Source organism: Euwallacea fornicatus, chromosome 3 (assembly GCF_040115645.1).
Source record: "Euwallacea fornicatus isolate EFF26 chromosome 3, ASM4011564v1, whole genome shotgun sequence".
NCBI lineage: Eukaryota > Metazoa > Arthropoda > Insecta > Coleoptera > Curculionidae > Euwallacea > Euwallacea fornicatus.
In genome coordinates, this window is record NC_089543.1 from 5,122,894 (window position 1) to 5,137,550 (window position 14,657).

General features: G+C 33.6%; 2 protein-coding genes and 1 long non-coding RNA gene across 6 annotated transcripts in view; 1 reads left to right on the forward strand and 2 right to left on the reverse strand.

Annotated features, from left to right (window-relative positions):
- Nucleotides 1-588: 588 nt before the first annotated feature.
- On the reverse strand, nucleotides 589-6,960 carry l(3)76BDm (trafficking protein particle complex subunit 8 homolog l(3)76BDm). Its single transcript, XM_066302243.1, has 11 exons — nucleotides 6,520-6,960; nucleotides 5,695-6,148; nucleotides 5,106-5,385; nucleotides 4,696-4,973; nucleotides 4,395-4,643; nucleotides 4,060-4,308; nucleotides 3,797-4,004; nucleotides 2,988-3,674; nucleotides 2,535-2,905; nucleotides 1,583-2,359; nucleotides 589-1,378 (listed from the first exon to the last, which is right to left on the reverse strand). The coding sequence occupies exons 1-11, from the start codon at nucleotides 6,674-6,676 to the stop codon at nucleotides 1,102-1,104; spliced, it is 3,987 nt and encodes a 1,328-aa protein (XP_066158340.1). The 5' UTR covers nucleotides 6,677-6,960; the 3' UTR covers nucleotides 589-1,101.
- Nucleotides 6,961-7,516: 556 nt separating this feature from the next.
- Mef2 (myocyte enhancer factor 2) overlaps nucleotides 7,517-14,657 on the forward strand; it is a 43,853-nt gene continuing 36,712 nt past the window's right edge. For 2 of the 4 annotated variants that reach the window (XM_066302252.1, XM_066302258.1), the window contains exons 1-2: nucleotides 7,517-7,680; nucleotides 11,589-11,627. The gene's annotated coding sequence lies outside the window, so the exon portion shown is untranslated. Of the gene's footprint in view, nucleotides 7,681-7,882; nucleotides 8,198-11,588; nucleotides 11,628-14,657 lie in introns of those variants that run through there. The other 2 variants (XM_066302257.1, XM_066302253.1) reach the window with 2 other exon arrangements.
- Nucleotides 9,287-14,657, reverse strand: part of LOC136350504 (uncharacterized) — a 66,099-nt gene continuing 60,728 nt past the window's right edge. The window contains exon 4 of the long non-coding RNA XR_010734164.1: nucleotides 9,287-9,469. This is a non-coding gene — a long non-coding RNA (uncharacterized lncRNA). The remainder of the gene's footprint in view (nucleotides 9,470-14,657) is intronic.

The following is a 14,657-nucleotide window of genomic DNA, read 5'->3' on the forward strand; positions in this document are numbered from 1 at the left end:
AGAAAACTTCCGAAATATTCATCTTGTAGCAGAGAAAAAAATTAAATCATTATGAAAGGGGTAAGAAAAATATAAACTTTTATTTACAAACCACGCGCCATTTTCAATATTTCAATGCAGTAAAAAAATCCTGTTCAGAGCAAGTCACGCCAATTCATGTCATAACCTAGTTCCAAAATTAGTGAAAAGCGGTAAAAGCGTTTAGTAATTATTTCGAAAAAACGATATTATTTTGAGAACTTTGACGCCTTTTAGTGGCAAAACGAAACATCGGTTATATGGTTCAAATCACGTAACTTTTTATGTACGTCACATACTCATATCAGCAGTGAAGTCACATCTTTTCAATACTAATATGTAGCAGGCACGCTACAAGCCTCTTACACCAACTGTTTAACGACTTAGGCATTGTATTGGCAATAATACAAACTACATCGATAATAAATAACCAGAAACACTAATTTAGTTCTCAAAACAACAAATTTTTGCTGCCAAAGTTAATGAATAAAGAACACAACGGTTTAAAACACCAAATTAAACCAAAACGCTAACAAATTAAAAGGCCACCGTGCAAAAAATTTTTATTATGTTTAGACATTCAAATATATCTTTATTATTTTCTAACATGAAATTTATATGACTTGTCATTTTACGTAAGGCGATTCTCAATTGTTACATTTTTTGACGTGAATAAAAATTTGTTTGATTTGAATCGTAGGTTAGTTTCCCTAGAGCGCCTTATGTTTGGTCCAGGAATTTTTACTGAAATGTTGTACAGTCGATTCAGGGACACCCTATATACTCAAGAGTGTACGTAAATAATTAATCAGTACTGCTGTTAGCAAAAAACAATTTTTACTTGTGACGATTTGTATTGCATCGTAGCTCTTAAAGGAAATAAATATAATAACAAAAATTCTATTATGTACATATAACAAAACATTAGGTATATACATTCATACATGACAACGATAAGAATACGAACTAGCATCTTTGCAAGTATCTAATTAAAAAATCAAATGACGGAACCAACGAATACCTATTGATATTTTCATCATTTACTGTAACCACAGCACTTACTTTAGTAAAGGAAAATATCAACTAACTCCCAGTATCAAGAACTACTAAAGCCGAGGTAACTTCGTATGCCTGTAACACGGGAAATTCGTCTCTGCCTAATCTACTGCAAAAAATTCCTAAATTTGCTCCTAAATCAAATGTTCCCGGCCTGGCCAGTAACACAGACAATTCGACTTTCGTAGTGCTGAGTGGCTCTAAGGTGCGAATTACTTTTCCTTTTGTTAACCAGCAAAAATTACTCGACGCTTGTACCGAAAACCAGTTGGCTTTAGGTGGTTTATTTGTGTTTGTTTTTGAGCTAGAATTGAAGAAAATTATATATACCAACTGAGCTTTAAGAAAACTGCAACCTTTCCATTATATCGATTAATTCGTATGACGGAAGATAAGGATGAGGTTACTGTTGAGTGATATTATTTAATTAAAAATTAGAATTTACTTTTTATATTCAATTGAAAATTAAAAAAAAAGTAAATTATAATTTATTGAAATTTACACTTACCTTGAATAAAGCGTATTAATGGTAACGGTAACGGCATCTTCAACATCGCTATGCAATACTAAAGTCACAGGTACTATACAACCTTTATTCTCTCGGAAGTTGTGTCTAATTATTGACGGGTGAAGCACATTATAAGTCACTTGATTTTGAGTATTGTCTGAAAGCTCCTCCACATTCCCAACAGAACTATTCAAATCAATTACGCTATCCGATATAAGCTTATCTAGTGGTTCTTCCTCTCGTGTTATTTCTATTGGAACACAAGTATGCCCGTAAACTATTCGCTTATTTGAAGCATCACAAACTAAGGCTCTCCACTCCAACACAAGTGTTCCATCTCGTTTCTTGTAGTCGGCATTTAAATCAAAAGAATTTAATAAAGGTATATGATTTTTTTTGGCAAAAGTTTGAAAGGCAGTTGTCAAGTGTGGCATTGGCATTTTCTCCGAGCTCAATGATATGGTACTATATTTGTCATTGTCCTCCCCGACTTTCCTTCTAGCTTTAAACAAAATATGTGCAGATTCCTGGGAATTTAAACTGATGTATTTTGGAGTCACAATATCTTGGGTCAAAATCCAGTTACTGCTCAAGAATGCTATATTAAGCAATGTAATTTCTGTTGACATAGAGTTATGCATTTTGTTTAAATTGGTTGTTTTTAAGGCTAATGCCAAATCTTCGGCCACCCTAGAATTATAACTGTTTTGAGTGGAGATTTCTACAGAAATTGATTCCTGAATTTTTAAGTTCCAGATGTGTCTAATAAGTCTGTATCTGAAAAAATATATATATATGATAGCCAATATATTAATTTTGTCTCTGAGGATGTATTTATACGATTTTTTTATAACGAAATTGTACTTTTAATAATTTTAAAGACGCTTTATCATAGACCACGAACAGTGAAATTCCCAAGCAATTTGTACGACGCTCGAGAAAATTAACTCACCTAGGAACGCTCCGTACATCAATATTCTCGTAATACGTTAGCAAATCAATTGAGAAGGGTCCCCTGGAATATGGAGCTTTAATCCAAATGTAAAATGAAACACTTTGACCACTGCCCAGCTGTCCTTCTTGCAATGGAATAGATGTTATATGATTTTTTCTAGCCAATTTTTCTTTAATTTGAGTTGTTTCTCCATCGGTAATAGTGTATGCAACCTGATTGCTTTTCAGTTCGCAATTACTTAGTAAATGTGGCACGCTGGTTGCAAACATAATATTTTTTAGTGGAACTGAACCAATGTTTTGTAAGTCGACCGAAACTCGCTGTAATTCACCCGCGAGAAAATCTGAGTTTACCTCAGAGAAATTCATCTGAAATAATATAAAAGTTGGTATTATTCATATTTCCAATACGACTTTATACTTATAATAAAATAACCCATTTTTTTTTTACCTGCAAACATGGAGCATGCGGCACAACTTTTACAATTATCGGCTTAACAATTTTAGGGTCATTAGAAATATTCAAAATCTTCTTCCCTTTAACAAAGACATTTTCTGTAGTATTACTCGATCCAGCCAATGTGTAACAAATTGCTGATACCGTTATTTCACCAGTAACCAACGGAGTTAATGACAAGACTAAATCTTGCTTCGCGTTCCCTTGAATAAGGACTAACTTAGTAACATATGTTTTTATGAACTTGTCCACTGTGGTATTTAAATACAAGTTTGTAATTGTCTCTTCCCCACTTTTGTAACTCCACACTACGTATATATCTTTCAAAAGCAGAGCTGTTTGAAGAGTATTGAACAGTTGAATGGATATTTGAATGGGTTCATTGATTATTGCAATGGGGGTGTTGGTTCCCATTGATGCAGTTGTATACAAAGATACCATTGGTTTGAAAATAAGGGGTGTTGATCCCGATTCCTCAGTTACAAGCATTTCTTCCAATTTATGCGATTTTTGTTCTAAAATTGGGTCATCACAACTCTCAAAATTAATTCCTAGAGCTGGAACCTTTCCAGGAGTTGAGAGAGGTCTAGTAGGGCCGACTAAAACCTTTAGAGATGCGTTGTTCAATTCCGGTATTGGCAAAATAGGAACCTCATTTGAAGCGTCCGCTTTTAATTTAGACTAGAAATAGGTACATTAATTTATTTTACGAGATTAACTAAAAAAAATTGATTAAAGATCACATAATTACCCTGTATTAGATGAAAATTGGAAGCTTTAGCCTAGTAAATTTACTTTATTACCTCCAAAATTGAAAGAAATTCCTTCAAAAATGTTGCCTGCTGACTAGCTGACTGCTTGCTGTCACCCGTTAATAATTTAGCAAAAGACTCTACAGCTTCATTATATTGATGCAAATTATTGGCTAATCTTCCGATTGTGTAGTGAATGTGGTCACTTGCCAAAACCCATCCAACGTCTTCATATATTTGATAAGCTTGTTTATAACATCTAATAAAAAAAAATTAGGCAAATTCACCACAATAATTTTAAAGCACTGTATTACCTGAGGGCATGTTGCTTCTGAGCTGCTTTGAAGAATCTATGACCTGAAAGCACCATATGGAAGGCATATTTACGTAGCATATTCGACTGCATAAAACAGTAAGAAGCCTGTTCCAAAAGTAAAGCAGAACGTAAGTCTGAGTCCTCACTTGTCATGCGTATGAGTTGATGAGCTGTTTCACCATAAAGCATTTTAGACTTTAAGCATTCGGAACTTAGCAACGTGGCTCGCGTGGCGAATTGTGGCATTCTAAAACATGAGATTCACGTATATTAAACAAAATTGGTTTTAAACTATTCTTGACTGGGAATTTGTTTGATATTTCCTTTACTTACTTGCATGTATTTAAATAAGTAATAATACTATCTTCCATGTAATCATAAGTTTTTCTTGATTGTTCGTTAGCCATAAAAGCTGACAAAGCTGCCATTTCTAAAGCTCCTGCATAATACAGCCAGGCTTGATCAGCATTATAATCTCTTTTCGCGGTGTGGTAAGCCTGGAACGCTGCAGAATAGTTTCCAAACATAAAATACAAGTCCCCTAGACGTCTAATATGCAGTTCAGGAGAGTCTACCGAATACCTATATAATCAGAAGTCTGGAATGTGTTACATAAACAGAACATACAACTCACACTAAATTGTTCACAGCCGCCATGTTTGAAATTGGCTTACTAGTTCCAAACCAACGTTTGGTTGCGCTGAATAATGACTTGCTCATGCCTTTTTTATTAGCAACTGCTTCATTTAGTGCAACTAATTGTTTCTCTATATAAGGAAGCAAGCATGATTTAGTAAACTCAAAAACTAGTGCTTTAATTTGTTCAACATCATCCACTGACAAACAACTACCATGACTCCATGTCTTTGTATCTTTTTTTTTAACTAGTTCGTTTTCTTTTTCTAGACTGCCCTACAAAAATAAAGAGTAATTATTAAAAAAAGGCCAGGTAAGCATTGGAAAATCAAATGTACAATGTAAAGTATTGAAAGCCCTATTAGTAAAGCAATATTTTTTTATAAACAAGAATATAATTTACTATACCATAACATCTTCAACTTCTGGACTCAATGGATGATAATTCAATTGCCTGCTCTCAATTGCTTCCTGAATACACTCAAGTGAATTGCGCCTCTGTGAATCTGATGGGCTACTGGTGGCAGACTGATAGTCTCTAGGATCTATTTTGTCATGTAAAAAACGACTCCATGGGTCAGGTAAGTGTTCATCACTATCAACCCCTGGAGGTCTAGAGTTTATTCTTAAAAAGAAGCAATTGGGTGCTCCATATGTAGATTTTAGTGACTCAAATGCTTCAGTAGCCCTACAAAAGATAATTGTGATTTAAATAGGTGAAATGATTTCATGGAAAAATAAGTTATTTATTTTTACAAAGAAAATGAAATCTAAACTATTAGCTTGCAAATATAGCTAAGTCAATAGGTACTTCATTTGTTACCTTGTTTTCTCAATATTTGGGAAACAAAACATCTAGAAAAACAGTGTAATTCAATGCCAGTATGGGTATTAACCTTTGAAATAATGGTATTTGATATTACACTAGACAAACCTGATCAGTTCTTTTTTTAATTACAAAACTTAATCTGAAAATATAAACTATAACTAAACCCACCTTTGAATATTCCCTTCAATATTGTCATGCAAAATAATATAATACTTTAATGTACTAGAGCTAAACCATTTTGGCAGATTTTCAGCAACATTAGTGCTTTGCAGCCGGTCTATATTTTGGATGAGCTTACTCATAGTTTCAGTGGGATTGATATCATTGGAAGACACCACCACTAAACATCCAAGGTAATGTTTTGTGAACTCATGATCTGATGGATATTGAACTTTCATAAATGTATTTCTCCACCTTTCATACCATGGAGTTGAACTTGGCACATGAAGTTGGTAATTTTTAATCTCATGCAACTTCATTCTTGGTTCTGATGCTGCACTCACTGAGGAATTAAGTAGTTTTCGTGCTAATGTTGTCTGAGGAGGTCTTAAATTAATATCAACAAATGTTAATTTTAAACCTTTAATTAGGTTTGTGGTGCCACTAGGATCTCTAAATGTCACTGAAATAAGAAGAAATAAGAGATTAATGGCTGCAAGAACTTGATATGAGTGTTTATGTTAATAACAATCATCGTTTATTCTGTTAATTTAGTTATGTTGGATGAAGATTTCTTACACAAGTAGCCACACCTAACTCAATAGACCTGAGCACAAATGGGTAAGTCATTCTTTTATGTTTACACCTTATATATTTTCCACATATAATGAATTCTTATAAATATAAGCCATACCTACTCACAAGAAAACTCTCAAGGATTCTATTTCTTTTCATTAATTGTAACATATGAATTGCCACTTTACTCAGAGAACATAATTTTTAGTTTATGGGTGAAAATAATGTATATTACAGGTTTAATAACATGCCACTTACCATCATTAACAAGCTTAGAAAAAGGCTGTAAAAGTTCACTAAAATCCAAGTTATTTTTTTCGCAAGCCCTCTGAGCCTCAGGGGTGCACATCACAGTAACCTGGGGGGTAAATGCATCCTTAATAAATTCATGGGGGCTGGCTCTGCATTGTGCCATTGCGATAGTAAACTTAGCAATTAAAATTTTCGCGATAGATTGGCTATGCTTCTATTTATGAGTTAAATTAGAATGAGGTATAATAAATCTTTATTGTTGCATTGTTATTGCATTTAAATTTTTATCAAGTAAATTTTTATTTCTTTTATTTGTTGAAAATTGAGTTGGAATCTCAGGTTGGAATTTTCGGAGTTGGAAGTGACAGACCACATAACCACAAATCGTACATATAGATGACGTTTTTACGTGTTGAGAACAACACTCACTCACACTAAGTGCAACATTTAATATACTGCTGCCAAACTTTATGTTCTCGTAAAATTATTGTGAACTTTATCTATTTAACCGTCTTTGTATCTTTCACAGTTTTCAAGGTTCCAATACACGCATTACCCATATTCGTTAAAATGTATATGCTTTAACCATGTAAGTAATCTAGTTTGCTGTATATATTGTATTAAAATATAACATGCTGCATGTTACAAGATGCGACGTCAGAGGCCACCTCGATCAGTAACAGAAGCAATTTTGAAAATATACTTGTTTAGTATAGAGCATAATATGACTCTTGTTAGGTATTGCGACATTAGAAGGTACTAAGAACGACATCAGCAAGAGCACAAGAATGTTGAAAGGGTACTGATTTTCTATTCGAACATAATATAAGAAATGTGACGTTAACGGTTGCCGTGATCAGTACCAGCGTAAATAAAGAGAACGGGGTTGCATATATTCCTGTTTCCTGCTAATAAAAAATGTATACGCTCCCGCCTACCTTTTTTCATTGTCGTTTCATGTGTCAACGTCAATAGTCAATTGTCCCACTGATATTGATAAGAATTTGAGTGTATACATTGTGTGTATGAATGGAAATGGAAGACAGAAAATATATAATAAATATAAATAAATAACTTTTAAAAAGATCAAAACCCGGTAATCTGTGGTGGAAAAAACTGGTTTTCATCTCATCACATCTAAGACGGTCCCTGCTGATGGAGAAAAACGTAAGTAGACACAATAAGTTTTAAGGGCTTGATCTAAAATGTTTATTTTGCATGTAGAAAAATAATTAGGCAGAAAAGTCTCCAAACGAAATAATTTCAAATCAAGGTCTTAACTTCGCCTAAAGCTAACCGAATGTGATGTCATAATGACATCATCGGGAAATGGTTGTGTCATTTCTTGGTCGAAATATGTTTGGAAGTACGACTTGAAATTTTATACGACTGAACGGTCGATGGTTTTGTGTTCGAAACTTGTACATAATTACAATATTATTATGTACTTTATTGCAGTTGAATAGTGTTTATAACGCCATTGTTGCTTGCCGTTCCGACTGTTCGCTAGAATCAATAACAGCTGACGTCAGAGTTGTTCCATCGCGATATCAGTCAAGCGGAAGGGGGGTAGTGCACTTGTTTGTTGGCTAGTAGTGTCATATATCCGCGCAAGTGGTTGTGCCATCGTTCTTGGATATTTAGGATTATAGTGCTTCAATCTCTTAAATCTCGATCTGAGCTTGTAAGTGCAAATTCATATGGTTAGATACATGCTTTATCTATCCCAAGATATCATCCAAAAGCCTTGTCAACCGCATTTCAGATATCATTACGTTAATATCATGCTGTGGCCTTCACCGGCGATTCCACTGTTGACATTGACGGCCTACGGCCTTAATGGCAAAGATTGCGAAATGCTGTTAAAGGTCAAAAGTGCAAATGTCAAGTTTCAACAATTACTTTTTTACTTATGTGTGGTATTTGAATTGTTTTTTTAAATTTGATTAAGTTATCCTTCGACCTGTGACCTCCATGGTGCCGATCCCGCCGGTTATCAAACAAAGCTAACCATAGTAATATTAAACCGCATTATGTTAATGCAGGAATATTATTCAAAAATGCTAATAATTAATTTTTCACGTGATAAAAGTTGACTGTTTTATTGGTTAGTTTTATTTTAAATGGTATGGCAAAAACCGTCTTGCTCCACAGTAGCAGAACAGGTTGTGTCACTTTAAGAGCTTAAGCTTAAGGCCAGTACCATGTAGGTACTTGAAATGCAGGGAAACACTCTTCATTTTATGAAATGTAATGTGAATGTTGGCTATGCCTCGAAACAGCACAGGAGTAAATGTATGAACTTTAATAAAATGAATGATTTTTGTTACTTATGGTCCATTGACATTCTGCAAAAGAATACATTGGTCACACAAACATGACTTCAACCTTGAATTAACACTTGTCTTTAATGGTAAGGTAAACATTAATGTGTAAAAACATTAAAAAAATAAATAGGAATATTAAATAAAACTTGAAATAACTTGAACTAAATTTGTAAAAGCTAACTTGGGCCAACACAAAAACTGCATCAATATACAGGGTGTTTCAAAAAAGTTGTGTCAAATTTAAGGATGAGGAAGAGGACATTGTGGTAAACAATTTGTGCATAGAAATTTGTAATCAAAAATGAGGCGTTTTGAGTCCTGACTCATTTTTGTTCAAAAGGATAATATTGGCTCATTGATAATAAAAGACTTTGATATTTTAATGATTTTTATTAAAGATAATGCAAAAAAAAATTATAATAAAAATTTAAAATGATGACTCCCAAGCTTGGTACCTAAATTTGTTCTTTGAATCATTGAAATGCAAAATTGTTGTAAGTTGTGCAGATCTTGTTGCACGAAAAGAGAAACTATCATCCCTTTTCCTAACAGTTCCTCTTGACTGGCTATAGGAGTTTCATACACCAATGATTTCATGTAGCTTCAGAGAAAATTGATAAACTTGTCTTCTGAAACAAAAAAGTATTTATTATTGCTTATTCACTTAAGTTGAATGTCGAAGTCTTTTGAATAAACTGATTCTGGAGCTAAAACAACTAATTTTTCAATGGGAGTGTTTATGAAAAAATTGTTCACCCTTATGCCTTGTAACTTCCTTAAGTTTGGCATAATATTTTTGAAACATCCAGTATAAGCAGTAAATAAGTATTGGGTATACTGAATTCTATTCAACTTTGACCTGAAGTTTATTGTAACTAATATGCCATTCTAAATTAGCAAAAGCTAAACTTAACTAGTCTAAAAAAGAAATATGTAAAAACACAAACATTTTTAAGCAAACTGAACTAACTAGGCCTGAATAAACCAAAAAACATAATAAAAAAGGGCCTAACACGTTTCTTGGCGGGAAATTTTTAGTTCATTAAATCTAGTTTTACAGGACTGGACAAAAGTCTAGAATCAAATTAATATCTTTTCAACTTGTGAATTAAAAAAAAAACACTGGAACACGTGAATTAATTTTGAGTTGTACGTATGTTTGATGAATAAAATGAAATATTTTCCTTTAACCCTGTAGCTACAAACCTACCAAATTTTTTTTTTATTGAAACATATGTCTTGTGAGAGCTCATTGAAAAGGACGTGAAAAATGGAATCTTACTATACCCTTTTTTTTTTCTTTGAGTTATGTAATTATTAGGAAATAAAAAACTCATTTTAAGATAAAAAAAAAATGATGAAGACCTTACTGCTATCTACAGGTTATTTAATGTATTAGATGCTGAATATGTCCCCCACCCTGTACTTGGCACGCTCCCAGGCTATGTTAAACCCTAATAAAAATTAATATCAATATGCTGTCTTTAATTCTGAATGACTTTTTACTTTATATCGATAATATAATGCTTCAATTTTAAAACTGAATACAAAAATGTATTGTTTATCGAAACAATAGACATGGCATAAAAATGCAGCCAATTTTTTCGGCTTTTGAAGTACATCTTAATATGCCGAATACCACTTCGTTCGTATATTTATTTTATCGTTGTAAAATGAAAACTGATTCGGAATTAAAGACAACATAGCGATATTAATTTTTATTGGGGTTTACCATCGCTTGGGAGCGTGCCAAGTAAAGGGTGGGGGATATTTTCAGCATCTGTCATGTTAAATAACCTGTAGATAAAACTAAGAAGGTATTAGTCATTTTTTTTTATTTCCTAATAACCTCATAACTGAAAGAAAAAAAGGGTATGGTAAGATTTCATTTTGACGAGTTTTTCAACAAGTTCACACACGACATTTTCCCTTAAAAAAAACAGTTGGATGGGGTTACAACTAAGGGGTTAAAGAAACATATTTCAATTTATTGCCAAAAAATATGGTCAACTCAGAATCAATTCACTTGTTTCAGTGTTTTTTTTAAGTGACTCGTTGAAAAGATATTAATTATATTCCGGACTTTCGCCGAGCGCTGTATATTAGAAGTGTTGAACAACTAACTACATATAATAAGTGAATTTAACCACATAGACGTCCCCTACCTTTTGCTTTATTTATATTCACAATCAGATGCAGACACAAGTCGAGGAATGCATGACGAATTGTCAAAACAAAAACAAACCATTCTTATGGTACGCACGGACTATTAGACCATTTTAATATTCTGTATTTATATTTAGAGAATTTTAGTTAAATATTTTGCTCAACACGGCTGCAGCCACGAAAAAAGGCATCTGAGGAAAAGTTTCGAAAGCCATAAAAAAAATCATTTTCTGTAAAGGGATAGTGACGTGTTGCGAAACAGGTCGTGAGGTGAAAGGGGTTTCCATCCCGAACCCCTTAACCTTGTACGTACTTCAAACGCGTGTCAATAAATGGGTTCATGCTGAAAAAAAGTACCTTCGAGCCTGCTTGTTATGACATTTTCGAATCACATTTTCTATACTAATGGTACCACATTTATTCCATGCATGTGTGTATGTATGTACATATGTTATATGTATTTTCTATAAACATGTATTTACGGAGATGTTAATTTCTTTTTTAATCGAATTTTACCTCTTTTTCGTGCTGCTGATTTTCAAACTGCCAATTTGCGTTATTTTTACGTTCATCTTTTTGCAGGTATATTTGCCGTCAGTCATGAAGAATTTTACAATAAAGGTAAGTAGTGCTTGCTTATATCTATGTTAAAAATTAGGTTTAGCCGTTACAGTGAAAATGTTAGAGGGGAAAAGGAAAGATTTTAAAGATTCCGGAATATTTTCTTAAAGCGTCGTAAGAATGAGCGATAAGGAACATAAGTAGGATTTTAAACCAAAATTATATAATCAAGATAGAATTCATTTGTGTTTGAAGGTTTACAAATGACAATAATTTCAAAGTATACATTGTTCCTCAAATACAACTAATAGCCGACCTTACGTTCAGATTCGCATTTACGTTTTGATGAACATCAAAGTTCAAATTTTGATGAATATCAAATTTTCATGCATTTCGGGGCTTTTTAAATAAAAATCAGTTAAATGAAACGACATGATTGTCATGAATTAATTAAGTGTTGGAAACTATTTCGTAATGCAACGGATATTTTTATATAAATAAATGCATTTATTCAAATAATGGTTTTAAGTTAGTAATTTTTGGGGGTTTCTTCAATATGCTTTGAATAAAGGCCCACGTTGATTAGGCGTGACTTCTATAAACCCTCAGAAGATTGGTAAAAAAACACATATTTCCCATCTTGTACCAACGAGCAACCCTCGAAGATGCGCTTGATTTTAAATACATTTACTTGCAAATCGTCTAATAAGATAATATTTTATACACAAGATGTAACATATCGTTATGAAAATGTTTTCGGGAGCGATAGACTCTGCAAAATAATTAAAAAAAAATTATAATAACCCATAGTTAAAAAGGCACCATTTTAGATATACAGGATGGCAAAGTTTCAAATTTTTTTCTCATGTACCATACCTGAGGTCAGCCCCTTTTAAATTTACAGTTACCGTTATCAATTAATATCTATGTGTGATTATCTGGTGATGTATTTTAGGGGCGCCCTTTAGGTTTCAGATAGGTAGCATTGCCAACCCATCAAATGGAATTTCGTTATGCAATTTTTATCCAGACTTGTTTTAAATGTCGTTTGGATAATTATATGAGCAATCGCCAGAGCAAACATCATGTTCGTAACAAAATGATTAAACATGTATATGGCTTGATTCCCTCGGTACTGTGGTCTTTTCCACGTGCCTTTACTGAGGGTTTCTCCTTATTATAAGTACATTAACAACTGAGTTCCACATTTGCCATTAACGTTCGAGAGCGAGGCAGTTTTCTGAATACAGGTTCATTCGTATTTTTGAGATATGCACGCCCATGAAGTAAAGTGGGGGTTTAAGTATTTATTGCGTGGCTCGTGGTAAGACACGTGTGCGTGGAGCGGAGCAGCTGTGGCACGACTGGCAGGGGACGTTATATTCCATGTGTGAAAAACACAACAAGGGGTCACGAAAAACTCGTATGTACATGTATCAAACATAAAAAAAAGACTGTGGCAACCCAGGAGTTCCACAATGGTTTTAAGTAATATGGGGATATATTTTCAAATTCTGCAGCTTGCAGTCAAATATCTGGTGAATTCGCTACTTAAGATTTGCAATTAACCTAGGTAGGTCTCACTTGGCGATTTTTTAACAAAAGGGAAAACGGGAGAAAATTCGCATTAGCCATTATAGGTGCACTTTTGAATTGTAATTGGGAAGTCGTGCTAGTTATCACAACGAGTAGCTGATTTAATAGCTTTGGGATGTGATATTCTATCACGGTAATACTGCTATATAGTAAAGCTAATAGAATTCCAATATCGGGATGTTCGTTGCGCTGAACTAGGTAGTACTCGTAGGTGCTAGTTCAAGTAGCTTCTTATTGCAATGTTATTGATAATGTATATTATTGTGTTTACGAGCAATCTTATTGTTACCAATATTTTGCTTATTTCTTTACTAATAATAGCTTTGGAAAATTTACAAGAGAAACATACGACAAAATTTCCATCGTTTGCTCCGCATACTGTCTTGTTTTTGCCAATACTGCTTTCGCATCACCGAATGTCTTGAAAACTATCGTTTGAGCGAAAGTTGTAAACCTCGGTTTATTTTGTTTACATATTTATTTTTCCGTAACAATTAAAGACTCTAATTAAAGGCTGAGTAAATGGCGGTATTTTGTTTGCCCCCTCTGCCTTGAATTTGATGTGTTTTGATCTTAGGTTCACGTGTATTTTTTCCTTTTTCATGGATTAGACGATAATCAATCAAATGTAGCTGCGAAACAACATAGGTTGGCATAAGTTTCTGCAAAATGTGTTACATAATGTAGCAACGTAAATATTTAGCCAGCCATAAATCATGTTTTAGATTTAATTTAAACAACGGCCATATGCTTCTCTAAAAAACAAAATATTCTAGTGCCTCGTGCCCTGGTTATAGGAAATCTTTTTCACAATAAACAGTTTTGTTTCACACATGATAATCTCAAAGCAGGCTAAGCAGGAAATGTGTTTTTAGAACCATGTAAACGAGCCGTATAGGAGGTATAGCATTGCAGTCGGTTGTATTGTTATACAGCAGAAAACAAAAAAAGTTGTTAAAATCGCACGAAAGTGCAATGAGACCGTCCAAAATTGGAGAAAATTCGTTACTTATTCCGTTAGACGAATATGAAAAATTAAAAAAAAAAACGCGTTTTCTTGGGTTTCATGACTTGCGCGATGGCTAGTTGTAGTACCAAGTCATGCATAAAATATTTTTTATATTATTTAAACAAAACCACATCTATTTATTCAAAGTGGCTCCTGCTTCGCCGTGGTTGGGTTAACTTTGAATATTTAAAATAAACTCCCACTAAACGGTCTTTTCGCGGTTGGTTTGGATTAAAAAAAATCAAAGTCAAAAGTTGAGCAAATTATTTAAACTTCACGTCTCCAGGCCAGTGCATCATAATTGAGTCTCGCAACTTACTAGGGGACATTCTTATAAGCGAAAAAGGGTAAATAAAGCCATAATAAATAATTTAAAAAATTGAATTTTATGAGAAGCCAGACGAAAACCAAAACGAGCGACGCACCTACGTGTTGTCAGGGTCCAGCCAGTGGTGTAGGCTCGCGGACACACGCTCGGAAACTGA